This window comes from Equus quagga, chromosome 8, assembly GCF_021613505.1.
Source record: "Equus quagga isolate Etosha38 chromosome 8, UCLA_HA_Equagga_1.0, whole genome shotgun sequence".
NCBI lineage: Eukaryota > Metazoa > Chordata > Mammalia > Perissodactyla > Equidae > Equus > Equus quagga.
In genome coordinates, this window is record NC_060274.1 from 66,539,226 (window position 1) to 66,556,104 (window position 16,879).

Here is a 16,879-nt window from a genome sequence, read left to right on the forward strand (position 1 = left end):
CATTTAAACAAGTATGTGTGTGTCTCTGCTGTAGACTGAATGTTTGTGTCCCCCCAAAATTCATGCACTGAAATTATAACCTCCACTGGTAAGATGGTATTAGGAGGTAGGGCCTTTGGGAGGTGATTAGGTCATGAGGGTGGAGCTCTCATGAATGGGCTTAGAGCCCTTATGAAAGGGACCCCAGAAAGCTCTCATGCTGCCTTTGCGATGTGAGAACACAGTGAGAAGACAGCTGTCTAGGAAGCAGATCCTCACCAGACACCAAATCTCCCAGTACCTTGATGTAGGACTTCTCAGCTTCCAGAACTGTGAGTAATAAATGTTTTTTGCTTAAGCCACCCAGTCTCTGGCATTTTTGTTATAGCAGCCTGAACTGACTAAGACATTCCCCAATGGATGATGGTATTTTCAAAGAAGAATTTTAGATATGCTTTTCGTTAGTATTACATAGCAAAGGACATATCTAAATGCAAAGCTGTTTTTAATCATAAATAAAAATTAAAAATGCAGGCAAATAACAGTGTAGTTGTAAAGTGCTAACATTTTCTTTATGTTTCAATCATTTCTGGTAATATAAACATCAGCAAAATGATTAAGGAAAAACTGAATTATATCATGGCTTCATTTCCTGTTTTTATTACTCATTAAAACTTGATAAGCATGGTGAATGAAAGGTACTATGTAATTACAATGTGCCAGAGATTCCTTTGGACACCGCCTACATTAATTGTAAGGCTATTTGAAAATGAAATATATGTGCCAGGTGGCTGACATGAACTTCTTAGATCAAAAACCATCTTCCTCTGTAGAATTATTCTGTTCTTTAGCTTATCAGTAAGAACATAACTCCCAGCATCGGTAACATTTACTGAGTGCTTCCTATGTGTCAGGCACTGTGCTAGGAGCTTTAGAAGTATCATTTTATTCAACTCTTTTGAGAACCCCATGGTTTAGGTATGATTATTATCTCCATTTTACACACATGGTACCATATGCCTAGCTGTGTGTTTTCTGTGTGCTTTCTGAGTAGAGGATTTTAGGCAAGAGGCTAAAAGAACTCTGGTGATTATATATGATAATTTTAGCGTAATAAGAAATTACATGAAGGGCCAATTTTATTTCCAGTGATGGGTACCCTGACAACAATGGGCTTGATGCTACTTAATAGATTTCCCTTATCCTATACATAATTGCACTCTTAACACATAGTTATTGTATTTCTAAATTTTCAAACTTTTGCAGAAAATTGTGTAGTGTGTGTGTGCATGTGTGTATGGTGTGTAAGGCATTCTTTCAAGTAATATATGTAAGACCTGTTTATTTTAGAGAAATGTAGAGAAGCCCAGATGAAAATAAAAGTCACCTATTATCCCAGTTCCCACAGAGAACCACTGTCAATATTTTGGTATATAGTCTCTCAGTTGTTTTTATCCATGCATATATAAATATATAAGTTCAACTGGAAACGTACTTCATAGCTTGGTTTGATTTTTCTGATTTTCCTCTTATTCATTTGATAATATACCAAAACATTTTCTTATATCATTAAAATTTCTTCCACATAATTCTAACCATAACAGAATTCCGTTGTATGGTTATATTCTAATTATTGGACCAATTCCTTATTGTTGGACATTTAAGTAGGTGGCGAAAACTTTAAATATAAATACCTAATGCCTTACTCATGCTATAGGTCTCAGATATTTAATGATTAAATAATAATAATAATGGGCCCAGTAAAAGCCTTGAACTAAATCTCTATTGATCTGAATTTTAATCTAAAACTACAAAGCTGAAGGTGACCTCAGAGGAATTTAGTCCATTTTCCTATTTCTAGCTAGGAATATATCACTATCCCAGATATATGTCTCTAGAAACTATTCTTGAGTTGAATGAGGGAAGAAGATTCCATAACCCTGCCCAATGTAGTATCACAGAGACTTGGTGTCAGGAGCACAGGCTTTGGAGGTAAACAGACCCTTGGACCAAATACCAGATAAAGGACTTGGACCTTTGACTCTGACTTTATTACTCTCTCTCAGTCTCAGTGTCTATGAGGATACCATTGCAGGGTTTCTCTGAGGCTTCCATGAAATAATGTACAAAGAGTGCCCAGCACAGTGTAGGTATTGAACATATGCTAGTTCTTCTTATTTACCATGCCTGTATCAAATCTATGTTTCCTTACATTCTTTCCACAATGAAAAAATACCCACACACCAATATTTATTGTATTAAATATGCCTGAAAACCATTACTAAGCCCTGTAAACTACTTCCCCAAACAAAACAAAACTAATTTACTTGACTTGTTCTAGAGTCTATTTTCATAATTCTTTAAACATGCAGACACTCCTAATTTGTGGGACCCCAAATTAGGATCTATTACCATTGGTCTGCCCAGTGATACAGATGGTGAGAAATTTCACCATACCTTATATATTATCATGTTGCTGCCACTATAGCAAGAACTTGCTGAATTCTTACAAGTTATGATGTTATTAACTCAGGTTCCAGTTATAGGCCACCAGGACAAGGACACCTGCTTTTCTGTGTTGTACTTATTTGTTGATACTGATTCTTCAACTTGCTTAGAAGCAGTTCCTTCATGGTTTCAAGTTGGTTTCATTAACTGGGATCCGTTTTCCAATGTCAGACTATTTGGTTTTAATCATATGGTCTCGTCATCTGCACACATAGTTTAGTCTATTTTTAAGTTACTGATTAAATTTAGAGGCAAATGAGTTAACACACACCCCCACAGATCAACAAGAAACCATTCCCCATCTATGTAGTAGAGAACAGCAGTGACATAGCCATAAAGGCCACCTTTTTCGTAAAAAGTTTTCTTTTAATGTGAGTCCAGTAGCACTGAAATTTTTTTCAGTCTTACATGTTTGAATAGATTTTAGTATGTCATCTGTGGGGATTGGGAGTTTGTAGGCTTTGGCTCTGAAAGCTGTAATTACCAATGTTTGAAAGACATCTGTGAGGGTGAGGATATGGAGAAGATAAGCCAAAAGCAAGATATATAATTACCACACCCTGTCTTCCTATCAGGAACTGTGGATGTTTAAAGCAAATGAGGACCTGCAGACAGGCCCTTCTCCTATCAGGGTGCATCATCAGGCTGCCCTGCACGTAGGTAATCAATCTCTCAGGCAGGAAGTGTCCTCTCTTGCATACACTATTAGCTCATAGGTCCTTCAAAGACCAAGGGTGGAAAAGATCCACGTTTCTCTATTACCAAGTCATCAGATCCCTGCCTCTCTTCGATGGAGGCAATTGTTATAGTGAGGGAAAAACACTGGGCCTGGAGTCAGGAGACCTGATTTCCAGTTCCGAGTCTCTCCTGTGTTGTGACCCTAGCCAAGGCTGCAGGCTTCAGTTTCCTCATCTGTAAAATGGAAATAGTACACTTTACAGAATTGGTGCATATAAAAGGTCATAAATATGAAAGTGCTTTATAAATACTATGAAATTTCTATAAAACTCGGGATATAGAAGGAGGAAAATCATGTAGAGTCACACCATTTTGTTGGAATATTGAGCATTTGTTTTCCTCTATCAATAAATACTGAACATACATATTTTCAATATTTATGAGTGTGTTGAACGCACAGCTACACTATGAGTAGCTGTGACTTGGAAGTGTTAAGAGAAATGACAAAGGAACTAATCCTTTCAACGGTAAAGGTAGCTTAGGCCTGACTCATAGCCCTTGTGCTCAGGCTGATTCTCTTAGATTTTCTTTAAAGAAATTCCTTAAGAGTTTTCTAAGAACAAGTGAAGTAAGATTGGCCCTTGAGTAAGGAAAATGGGCAGCTAAAGCTTCTTTCCTCAATAACAAGTTTAAGTGCCTTTTTTGTTTTTGTGTTATTAAGCGACACTTGTATAAATACCTTGTTGAGTAATGGTGCTATGGCAAAACTGAAGTTTATTTAGGACACTGCTCCGCCCAAGGTGAGCAATTAAAACAGGTATGTAAACTAAGTCCCCTTTGGCTCATCCACTCAAGCCCATAAGTAAGTAGTACTAGAAATGAAAAATGGTGTAGGGCACAGGGCATGGAGGGAGGCGAGAATAAATGGGAAGGGCGGGAGAAACCTCCCTGAAAGAATGAAGAGACTGCGAAGGGTGGTAGGGAAACTATCATAACTGAAAATCGATTCTGACTATTGATATCAGTACATCAAGTTAATGCAAATTAAGGTGGCCTGAAATTTGCTTTAAAAAAAAGAAGGCTTTTCCCCATACAGTAAAATAATAACCATCTTATTTTAAATGTAGCCAGGAAGGGCTGTGTTTGCTCATGTGATCAGGTTTCCTCACTTCCCACACCTGGGGAAGTAGCAGCTAATATTGATTTAGCCCTAATTTATACCTGATGGTCAGGGCCAACTGGAATAGAGGAAAACTGGTACAAATTAGTGGGGCCCTGTGGTCCCAGAAAGCAGCCTGGGGCCTGACTGTTGTCTATCAATACAAGTCACCCTTTCTGGGAGGGAATGGAAAAAATATTTTAAATGGACCTGAATCTACTCTCAGCGGCTCTACTGCTGGTGTGCTAAAGACCCCGTTTAAGAATGTTAGGAATGGATAAGATCAAGTTACATTCTTAGATTTTTATTATGTTTTACTTATTAATCTAGGAGCTAAGCAAACTAGAAGCAGAACAGGCTTTAAAATGTCTGACTCATTATTATATTATAAATAGTAACTGTTAGCCAATCAGTTCCATTTACCTTTTCCTCAATGAAATTCTCTATAGTAAATAGGTATAAACTATTCTTCTATTTTAAATATCACTGTAGATTATTTGGAACCATAGAATTAGATATCAATTCTTTGAAAACTGTTTGCTTTGGGTAATTTCCATGAATTGATGTCAGTTATCAACATTTCTTTGTATTTGATAAAATTTTGTGCGCCTGTAATTAAATTTGGTGAACTTTTCTTCATTTTTAATCCATTGTTTTATTTATTTATTTATTTTAATTGCGGTAACGTTGGATTATAACATTATATAGCTTTCGGATGTACATCATAATATATTTCGAATTCTGTGTAGATTACATCATGTTCACCACCCAAAAACTAATTATAGTCCATCCCTTCACATGTGAGCCTAATCATCCCTTCACATGTGAGCCTAATCCCCCCTTCCCCTATGGTAATCACCAATCCAATCTCCAATGCTATGTGTTTGTTTGTCGTTGTTTAATCCATTGTTTTCCAAGTTTGCCTGACCATAAAGCTCATCTGAGGAACTTGTTAAAAATCATACAGTCCTACCCCTCCCACTCCCAGACCTGCTGAATTAGGCTCTCCAGGGAAGGAGGCTGAAATCTTATTTTTAGCAAGGGTCCCTGGTATGCCTAATGATCTAAGTGTTTGGAAAACACAGTTCTCTGTCCTTGTCGTATTCTTTGTGAGGTCAGAACTCTTGACACCTCCATATTCTCTTCTGACTACACTTAGTGATTGCAGGCTTTTTTTCCGTTCCGTTGTACCTAAGAAATAAGGCACATTCCCGTCAGCCATTGTGGCCTCCAGTAACAGTTGAGTCTCTGCTGCAGTGGATGGGCACATGGACACAGCTACAGTCTCAGGCAGGGAGGTGATGGAGTAAAGGGATGGAGGTATAGTTTGGAAAAGTCTTTCAAGAGATTCTCACCTTCCCCTTGATTACCAATTCTAGATGACTTTGCTACCTCCTGAAGTGGCCACACTCAACCTCCCTTTGCGCTTCATAAAAATTTTCTTTTCCTTCAGTCTCTCATCTTCCCTCCTTCCTGTAATGGAGGGGGAAACATTGCCCCTTTTTGTCAAACTTGTGCTCTTGACTAAATCCTCTACTGCCTCCTGAAAGCTAAATCTATGGATCCTCCTCCCCATTCGAAACTAGCTTCTTCATTTTTTTCTCCTTGGTTTCTTTGGCTTATGGACATTTCTTTCTATTCTTTTTTAAACTAAATGGACATATATTTTCTTGGACTCTGCTGAACCCCAAGACCCCATTTTACTTCATGCCTTATTTTTACTGTCAGATTTCTCAAAAAGAGTATTCTACATTGGTTGCATCTACCTTCTCACCCTTCTCATCAGCCCAGCTATAATCTGGCTTCCAAGAAGCCACATTTTATGGACACTATTGGCTTGAAGATTACCAGTGATGAGATCCAATGACTTTTGCTTAGCCCTTTACTTTCTTGCCAGTTCAATAGCATTTGGTATTGTTGATCACTTCACCTTTTTAAATTTACTTCATCAATTAGTGATCATTTAATTATAAGAACAGAAATCTATTCAAGTAATTGAGACAACAAGCGGGATTTTAATATAAGACCAGAGGAAATACCTAGAAAGTGTAATTGGGCTGCACAAGGATTAGAATCAGGAAGTAGGAAGCTATCAGTAACCAATAAAGTTTTAACAAATAATTATTGAACATGTGCTATATTCTAGGGCCTGGCTACGTATGAAGCAATCAAGTGGTGAACAGAAGAGACAAGGTCCCTGCCCTTAGAGACTTTACAGTCTGGTGGGGAAAGCTTACCATAAGCAAGTACACAAATGTGTATTTACAACTTGTAAGGAGCACTACAGATGAATCAAACTGGCTTAATGATAGATTATCATAGGTTATTAGTGACAGGTAAGGATTCAGAAAAGATACTCTGAAGGCATGGCATTTAAGCTGAGAACTGAAGAATGTGAGGGAGTCACTCAGGGAAACTGAGGAGTGAGGATGTGGAAGGAGTGTTTTAGGCTGAGGATACACCTGTGTGAAGGCCCTGCAGTGGTGTTTCGGGGGAAGTGAAAGGTCACTGTGGCTGGAACTTAAAGGGTGATGGGGAGAATAGAGCAAGCATAGGTTGCAGAAGGAGGCAGAAGCCAGAGTAGGCAGACCTTTTAAGCTATTTTAAGGAATTTGGATTTCATTGCAAAGTAATTGAAAGACACTGAACTGATTTAAGCAGGAAACAACATGGTCCAATATATTTCCAGGTTTACCCTGACTGATAAGCAGAAAATAGGTTAAGGAAGGTAAGAGCAGAAGTTGGAGGACCAGTTGGCAGCTATAGCAATAGCTCAGGTAAGAGATGATGGTAGTTTGGATTAAGGTAGTAGTAGAGGAGACAGAGAGAAGTGGGTGGATTAGATATCCACTTATGAGGAACACACGAGAGGACTAGCTGATGGGTTGGAGTTGGGGAGGGAAGGAGAGTGAGAAGTCAAGAATATTGCCCAGGTTGTCTTGTTTAGGATAACTGGATGGATGGTGATACCACTTGCTAAGTGGGGAAAAAACAAATAGAATTTCTTTTTGATGGAGGGAAAAGCAGGAATATAGAATTCAAGAGTTTGGTTCTGTTTCAGATGCATTCACTTCAGATATTCACAGAGACTTGACATGTCATATAAGCAACTGGATGTCTGAATTTGGAGGAAACGTCTGGGCTGGAGAGATTAATTTGGGAGTTTCCAGCATTTTATAGTATTTAAAGGTATGGGAACGGCTGGGATTACCAAGAAGGTGAGTTTATAAAGAAAGCAGAGAATAGAGCCAAATTTTTAGAGAAGACAAGAAGAGGAAAAACCCCTGAAGAACAGTAAACAGCAGCAGTTAGACAAGTAGGAGACAGACCAAGCAATGGCAGTGTCGTAGACTCCAAAAGAAGAGATTTTTTCTCAAGAAGTGGAGCCTGACCAACTATGTTGAAAACAGGTAAAGGATGGAGTTGGATGAGGTCCAAGGAATATCCATTGGGTCTGGTAATATGGAGGCTGTCGATAACACTGATTAGCAGTTTGCATGGCCTGGTGGGGTGAAAGCCAGATTGGAGTAAATTTTATAGGAAATCAGAGACTTGTAGACATTGCTCTCAAGAAGAGTTGCTGTGAAGGGATCAGAGAATTAGGACTGCAGATGGAAAGAGTATCATAAGAATCTTTGTTCTGATTTTTTTTAAATGTTATGATCAGCATGTTCATACATATTGGGAATAATCAAGAATTTGATGATGAACAAGAGGGAGGGAATAACTGAAGTCCTTGAGAAGGTAAGAGGGAAGGTAAGAGGAGACGTAGAGGAAATGCCTTTGATAGGAGAGGAGACAATGTACCATTTGTAAAAGAAAGGAGGGAGAAATGGGTCCAAATGCCAAAAGACTGGTAAATTTGATTTTAGGAATATACTGGAGTTGTATCAGAGGTATGCAGGTGTGGGGATGATGTTAGAGGACTAAAGAAAAAGGATGAGACAAAATAGTCTTCACGGGAAAAAGAACATACTCTCAGGCTCTCTCTCTTTCTCTGGTCACCTGGTCTCATTTCTATTTTCTGCAAATCTCTTCATTCTTTTCTCTCAGAAGGCAGGTTTCCTCTGCTCTTCTGTGCCTGTGACAGAAGATGGCCACCTCATGCACACGTTTCTGTGTTCACCCAGTTCATGCCCTTAATAACACTGTATTTCTTAATTCCAAATTCCCAGGGGACAAAATTTGATTGGTCCAGCTTTGGTCAGTTGTCGAACTCAGGTCAAATCAGCCATGGTCAGAGGAACAAGGTCATTTTATACAAACATAGCTGTCAGACCCAAGCCCTCTGTGTGTTGGGGGAGGATTAGTTCTTAGAGAAGAGGGACATGAGCTGCCAGATACCCTGCAAGGCAGCTACCAAACTTATCTTCTGAGATGCCAAACTCTATTTTATTAAGGAGTGCTTCCCTTCTGCCTTCTTTTCTAGTTTTGTTTTCTTTGGGGTTTTTTGCTTGTTTTTTTGTTTTGTTTTTTATTCTTCCCTCTGCCTCTAATGTATAATTTCTCAAAATTTTGTCTTTGATCCTCCTTTATTTCTATGCTTTTCTCCCATACCAACTTCATTTGTGCCCATGGGTTTGACTATCATATGTACATCGATAATCCCCAAATCCATATCTCTGCTCTTCTCAACTTCACTATCATTTAAAAACTGCCTCCAAAACATTTTTTCTCATATCTATATGAAATGATGGATAGTAACTAAAATTATTGTGGTAATCATTTCATAATATATGTAAATACAGTCTTTACACCATACATCTAAAATAATACCATGCTGTATGTCAATTATATTTCATAAAAAAAAAAGACTGCCTCCATTTGAATATCCTCTGGTTCTTTTATTCATAGCTGAACTCATTATCTTCTCCCCAAACCTACTCCTTCTCTCGGATAACCTATTCCTGTTAAAGTAACCACTATCCTCTCAGGCATTCAAGCCTGAAGCTTCAGAGTTGTCTGACCTACTTTAAATCCAACAGCTGAGAAGGAGCATCACTTGCATCTTTTCCTCCTCTCCATGTCCTCTGTCATTCCCCTAACTCTTATCACCTAAACTCACATAGACTATTCTCAAAGTCTGCTAAATCATCTTCCAGTTTGCTGTCTCCAATCCAGGTTGTAAACTGTTCTTGCATTAACCTTCATAAAGCACAGCTCCACTCATGTTCTTCCCACCCACTCAAGAATCTTCAACAGCTCCTCACTGCATACTCAGTAAAGTGTGAGCTTGCCTGGCAACCTCCATGACCTGTCATCAACAGACCAAGACATCTTCCATTAGCAATCAGTCAAGGCAGACTGTTCAATCATTGCCTAACATATTCTGTGTATTCCTAATGACAAGACTTCTTCATGCTCTTCTTCTTGAAGCCTTTCCTCAGAAGTGATCTTTCCCTCCCATCACTTTCATGTTACTTTATTTGCATCTCTCCAATGGAAGACATATGTTTAGTTGTGATTTTTACCCTTATTTGTAGGCACATCTTTTTGCCTCTGATAGACTACAATTTACCAAAGTGTGAGAACAGGTATGCCCTACAGAATAGACAACAGTGTCTGACACTTGGAAGAGATTTAATAAGTAACCTGATGAGGAGTTACTAAGGCCTGATGCTAGTATTGTTGCTATTAAAACTTCATATAGGCCTATTAAATGTATTAATAGTGATCTTTTACAATAAGATATTAAGTAGGACACTGAAAATTGTGTGCTGCAAAAAGTTTAAAATAAGAAAATTCTCTAGTTAAGCATTGTCGATGAATGCATTGCTCCTTAACAACAGTCCCTCAACACACTCACATGGTAAAAAGTAAAATTCAGCCACATAGGAGGAAATTAATCCATGTCAAAAAATGGATAAATTTATTCCTCTCCATGTACATTATAAATGGACTCTGAGGATAGTACATGTGAGTTTAGGTAATGAGTGTTAGGGGAATGGCAGAGGACATGGAAAGGAAATATGGATAATAAATCTGAAATTAATCTATGACACATTTTACTTACTCTAAACTCTCATTTGAAGAAAATAACACTGTGATAATCAAGCATACTCTCTTCATAGGACTGTTATTGCTCTCATGTATTGTTGACACCATGTTTGGAACTAAAAAAAATGGAATGTCACAGCATGGAAAGAGTTAGAATATTTGCAGTTTTGTGGTCCCAAAGTCTTTCGCCTCTGAATGTGCTGGCTTTGTACAATATAGTCTTTTAGTTAAATGATAGAAGTCTATTTATGTATCCGCTTAGGGGATGTGCCTCTGGCATCATAGTTGGCAACAGGAATTGCTGTGGAGATGAAAACTGAAAAACTGGTGGTCCTCATCACTGTTTTTATCCTTGTAGGAATAATTGCATACTTACTCTTTTCATATTCACCAGTTAAAAATAAAACATCCCCTATTTCTATTGCTTCTTCTTTACCTCTTTTAGAAACAAAGCATAAGGGAAAAGCTTCTTGATATTGGTCCTAGCAAGGATTTTATTGATGTGATACCCAAAGCACAAGAAACAAAGCAAAAGTAAACAGGTGGAACTACATCAAACTAAAAAGCCTTCTTTCCACACAGCAAAAGAAACAACCAACGAAATGAAAAGGCAACCTATGGAATGGAAGAAATATTTTCAAACCACATTTCAGATAAAATACATAAGGAATGCACACAACTCAATAGCAAAAAAAACAAAAAATCCAATTAAAAAATGGGCAAAGGATCTGCACAGACATTTTTTCCAAAGAAGATATTCAAATAGTCAACAGGTACATGAAAAGGTGCTCAATATCACAATAATCAGGGAAATGCAAATCAAAACCATGAGGAGATATCAACTCAGGCTTAGAATCGCTCTTATCAAAAAGACAAGAGATAACAAGTGCTGGCAAGGATGTAGAGAAAAGGTAACCCTTGTACACTGTTGGTGGGAATGTAAATTGTTATAGCCACTATGGAAAAAAGTATGGAGGTTCCTCAACAAATTAAAAGTAGAACTACCACATGATCCAGCAATCCCACTTCTGGCTATATATGCAAAGGAAATGAAAACAGGATCTCAAAGAGAGATCTGCACTCATGTTCGTTGTATCATTATTTATAATAGCCAAGACATGGAAACAACCTAAGTGTCCATCAATGAATTAGTGGATAAAGAAGATGTGATACACACACACTGAGGAATATTATTCAGCCATAAAAAACAAAGCAATCCTGCCATTTGTGACAACAAAGATGAAACTTGAGGGCATTATGTTAAGTGAAATAAACCAGATGGAGAAAGACAAATACTTTATGATCTCACTTACATGTGGAATCTAAAAAAACCCAAACCCATAGAAACAAAAAACAGACTGGTGGTTGCCAGGGACAAGGGAGTGAAGAGTAGGGGAAATGGATGAAGTGGTCAAAAGGTACAAACTTCCAGTTATAAGATGAATAAGTTCTGGGGCTAATGTACAACATGGTGACTATAGTTAACAATACTATATTGTATATTTGAAGTTGCTATATGAGAACAAATTTTAAAAGTTCTTACCACACACACACAAAATTGTAACTATGTGAGGTGATGGATGTCTTAACTAACCTTTTTGTGTTAATCATTTTGTACTATATATGTATATCAAATCATTAAATTGTACACCTTAAACTTACACAATCTTATATGTCAATTATATGTCAATAAAGCTGGGGAAAAAAGAAACAAAGCAAAATTTTTATTATTTACATGAAATGTTCCTTTCTACTTAATTAAATTTAATTTTTTCAGTTCCTTTACACAGGCCTCTTGAGAATAGCTGTTCCTAACAGTGAGCTAGAACTAACTACACATCAGCAGATGTCACTCCTAACTGATCCTCCTCAACTGTCCTCTGTCAATTTCAGTTGGTAATTTTTTTCTGCAAATTTCAACTGCCTTTTCTCATTACCAATTTCATTTTCTATTTTCAATCTCTGATGAGCCTCTAAGAGCCACTAAGAGTAATATTTTTCATTTTGCCTGTATAAATACAAGATATGCTTTCTTTTTGAATACCAGGCCTAATGCAAATATCTATATGGTTTACAGTAGCCATGTGGAACATTTTTCTACTCTGTGGCTATGCCTTTGCAGCAGAGGTATATCTGTTATTATCATATTATTTTTTTCTGATGAAAGATACAATTTTAGTTCATGGAACAAGCACTGGTTAAAATTTGCTACTCTTTGAATAACACTAAGCAAATATTAATTGTCTACCATGTACCAGTCACTGTTGTGGAAATTCAGCAGTTATGGAGCCGATAAAAAGTCTTGCCTTCATGGCTCTTAAATTCTTATATAATTATATAATATTCTTATATTTCTTATATTCTAGACAGAACAAAAAATTATTATATACAATAGGTTTGATGGTGTGATAGGTGCTCTGGAAAAAAAAAAAAAAAAGTAGGGCAGAGAGTAGGGAAGACCTAGGGGGTGCTTGCAATTTTAAAACGTGTTTTCAGAAAAGCTCTCATTGTGAAGTTGATGACGTCTGAGTAAAGACCTGTGGAAATGAGGTAGCAAGCCATGTGGATATCTGAGGCAAGAACTTCTCAGGCAGAGGGTACACCTAGTGCAAAGGCGCACGTAGGCTGTCACAAGCAGTAAGGAGTTTTACTGTAAGCATCTGCCAGGGACAAAAACTCAAGCAAGGCTTTTTTTGTTGTTGCTATTAAGAATCCACCTATAAGAGAGTTTAATCAGCTTAAGATGAACATCAGTGTAGATCTGTTTAGTGTTCTCTCTCAGCCGTGACCTCATTGCTAATACTGACAGCCTGGACTGCCTCTTTGGTCTGCATGGGCCTTGGGTGCATGGCCTGGCAAACCTGGATTAAATGAGAAGAGGGAGGTTTTGGTAGCTCTGTAGGCCCAATCGTTCTTTATCTCATTCTCTCTCCACGTCGGGTTGCATGTAAATCATACGTAGCCAATGATTCCAAGTTTCAGTTTAACCTAAAATATACTCCATTACCATATATGAACCGAGAAGTAAGTACAATAGAATTCTACCTCGGATTAGCTAATGGTGGATTCTTGTCCCACAGACAGTCAAGACATAGGGCTACTGAGAACAAAGGTATTTCCCATGCCACCAAATTGTGCTTTCAATTTTTTCTTCTAGTCAGGACAACATAGTAAAGCATCATTGCTAAATTGTCTTATATGGAATTTCCAGAGATTGTTACAGTTATATTCAACAAAGAGAATCTGCACTGGGCCTATCAATCCCGTAGCTAGCACAGTATTGCAACAATGCTCTTCTAGCCCACTGAGCCACATCTCCTTCTAAGGGGTTTCCCGTTCACTAAGGAGAACATTTTCCTAAGTCTTCTATTACACCTTTGAAGCCCACTCCCATCCTCAATAAGAATAAAATATTATTAAGAACTCAACAAATGGACATTTGAAATCAGACACTGCGTTTAGTTTATTTTAGTCCAGCTTTGATTTGTTTGGAGACTGAATTCCTTATACACAAAATCACTTCATGAGAATAAAGGTTTAAGACATGACCAAGATTTCTCTAGCAAAGAGAAGGTCATTGAAAGCCCAAATAGATCATGACGACTTATCAGTAACTGAAAATAGTATTTTAAGATCATACTAGTTCTCTGTGTGGGTCATTTAGATTTGCTTTAGATGTCTGATTTAAGTTGGTGATGGTAGATTTGAACAAACTCATAAAGCCTTTAAGATATGGCTAGGTGTGTTGTTTTAGAGCCAAATCAAGTATTGATCATTATGACTGTGGCTTGGTATAAATTTAGAATTATTGTAACCTAACGTGTTGAGGTTGTTCCATACTTGTGGCCAGAGATAAAATTTGTATAATGAATCCATGCTGTGATTAAATCAACAAGATTAGAAATTTACCATAATATTTTTAAATGTACATATTTAATCTGTCAAATTTTTGGTTCTTGAAATTCTGAAAGTCATTGAAAAGAAGCCATTTATCATTCTTTTTCCTCATGAAAGAATGTAATTTCCTAATTAATGACGAATCTTTTAGATGGGAAAAGTAACACAATAGGCCAATTATATCAAATTTCAAAGAGTAAAGTTTTTACTCCATTTATAATTAAAATCTATGTTATTCTGGAAAGCAAAAACAGTATCCATATATATAGTGGGCTGTCTTCATTGTAAAATTTCTTTTGAACTAATGGGAACGTATCTCACAGATGAGATTTGTGGACTGTTGTAAATACTCTACCAGTCATGTAGTCCACAGCTTTAAGCTGTTATGTGCTAGAGCAGAGGGCTTATTCACAGGCTCAAATAGTCCGGCTGGGTTAGATTCTTAGCTCCCCATTTGTTAGCTGAGTAATCTCAGGCAAGACATTAGGTTTTTTGTGCCTCAGCTGAGAACACAGAAGGGCTAATAACAGTATCTACCTTGTGGATAATAGGAGGACTGAATGAGTTAACACATGAAACGTTCTTAGAAGAGTGGCTGGCACATGGCAAATGTTCAATAAATGTTAGCTATTATTCTACTGTGTGATAAAGTGAGAAACTATCACTAGTCTTAATGGGATAAGTACTGGATGCAGTTCTTCTATTTTTATTGGGTTTCATCCACTTTTTACAGAACCTAGTATACTTTCTGGTCTGAGGGCACATGGAAGCAGAGAGATGGCTTCTCTAAGTGAAACTGACCCCTGCATATAATGCCTGAAATCAGAGGAAGCTTGTCAGTGTGGGCAGACACCAAGAGTAAACCAATCTGACATCCCACTTCTCTTTTTTTATCTCATGGAAATTAATGAAGGGTATCTGATGTAGACCCTTAAATTAATTGTTCCTGCGTAAGATTTAAAACCTTGGTTTACTGTGGGGTAAACGTAGGTTTTGGATAGTCATATGAAATTTTTGTGTCTCTTCAGTTTCATTGCAGAATAAAAACTAAATTTACCACAGTGGACTGTTACAGTAAGTCTGATATTTATTTCTCCCAAGAGGCCATCTGCTTCTGGGGAAAGGCAATAGGATGCCCTCCATTAATATATTTAACTGATGGTGTAACGATGTACCAATTCTCCGTTGACCCCTGCAATCAGAGTTATTGTCTTGGAACGGAAGATTTGAATCTCTCTTCTCACCACATAACTACAAATGTCAGGATAGGCTGTAACGGTATCTGCCCATTGTTCAATCCAGCTTCCAGATATTGTTTCTGATGACCTGAAGTTCTTTTGATCGGTCTACTAGCCATGAAAACTTACTAAAATTAGAGTGGAAGGGATGGATTCCTCTGCTTCAATTCCAAAACATCCCACCAGAACAGGTGTACTTGCAAAGTAAAGTTTGCATTAAGTGTCCTCTGTCTCAACTTGTACAATCCGCTCAGGAGGGTGGAGACCTCGCCACCTGCTTACCGGGGCATGCATGTGTCTGTGGATATCAGGGCACGCGCAGGACGCACATGGACCCACTTCCCTAGGGCAGCCCAATCAAAGTCTCGCTCTCACCTCAAAGGCTGTCAACTCTCACGCCCCTCCGTGAGCGCACAGCACCCCCCTCACTCTTCGACGCCCCGCCCCCAAAGTAGGACGCGCCACTTTCATTGGCAGATGCTCCTCTCACTCCTATTCCGAAACCAATCATTAGAGTTCTGCTGGAGAGCCGCGGAGCCAATGGGCGGCAGCTGCCGGGTCCCAGGGGCGGGGTGCGGATGGGGGGATTAGTTGCCATTTGGAGTGACGAGTGGACAGAGGCGGCGGCAGCGGCGGCGTTTGCGGTGGTGGGGGCTCCGCGGAGACCTAGACCCCTCGAGGCCCTCTCCCTGTACCCTGGTCCACAGAAGCAGGGGTCCCGGCCCTCCCTGCAGCTGCCCGGCTCTCCCGCGCGTGCAGCCCCGCTAGGCTGCAAGCGGCCTCCAGGGCTGCTTGATTCGGCCGGTTGCCCCGCTCCCCTGTCAGCGCGATGCCCGGGGCGGCGGCGGCGGCTCCGGGCTCCTCGCGGCCCGGGCCGTGACCGCCACCCCGAGCCCGGCCGGGCGGTTGGGGCCGTTGGACGTTTGTTTTCGCAGCCTTCCCCTCCCCCCTCGCCGAGGCGGCGGGGGTGCGCGTTGGGAAGGGGGAGCCGAGAGACTCCTCCCCCTCCCCGATACCCCCGCCCCTCCCCCTTACACACTCGCACGCACTATCGCGCCGGCTCCCACACGCTCGCGCGCCTCCCGCTCCGCGCCTCCGTGTCGGCCGGCGGCGTCCAGGGCCCGCGGAGCCACCATGTCCACTGCCTCCTCCTCCTCCAGTTCCTCTCAGACCCCTCATCCCCCGCCGCAGAGGATGCGGCGCAGCGCCGCGGGCTCCCCGCCCGCCGCCCCCGCCGCCGGGAGCGGGAACGGTGCGGGCGGCGGCGGCGTGGGCTGCGCCCCGGCTGCGGGAGCCGGCCGGCTGCTGCAGCCCATCCGCGCCACGGTGCCCTACCAGCTCCTGCGGGGCAGCCAGCACAGTCCCACGCGCCCGCCGGCCGCCGCCGCCGCCGCCTCGCTGGGCAGCCTCCCGGGGCCCGGCG

At 40.0% G+C, this 16,879-nt stretch overlaps 1 protein-coding gene across 1 annotated transcript in view; it reads left to right on the top strand.

Moving 5' to 3' along the window:
- The first annotated feature begins 16,086 nt into the window (after positions 1-16,086).
- The window catches only part of GLCCI1 (glucocorticoid induced 1), a 102,356-nt gene continuing 101,563 nt past the window's right edge, over positions 16,087-16,879 (top strand). Inside the window, exon 1 of the mRNA XM_046669424.1 lies at positions 16,087-16,879. Coding sequence (XP_046525380.1) covers positions 16,591-16,879 — 289 coding nt within the window. The 5' untranslated portion in view covers positions 16,087-16,590.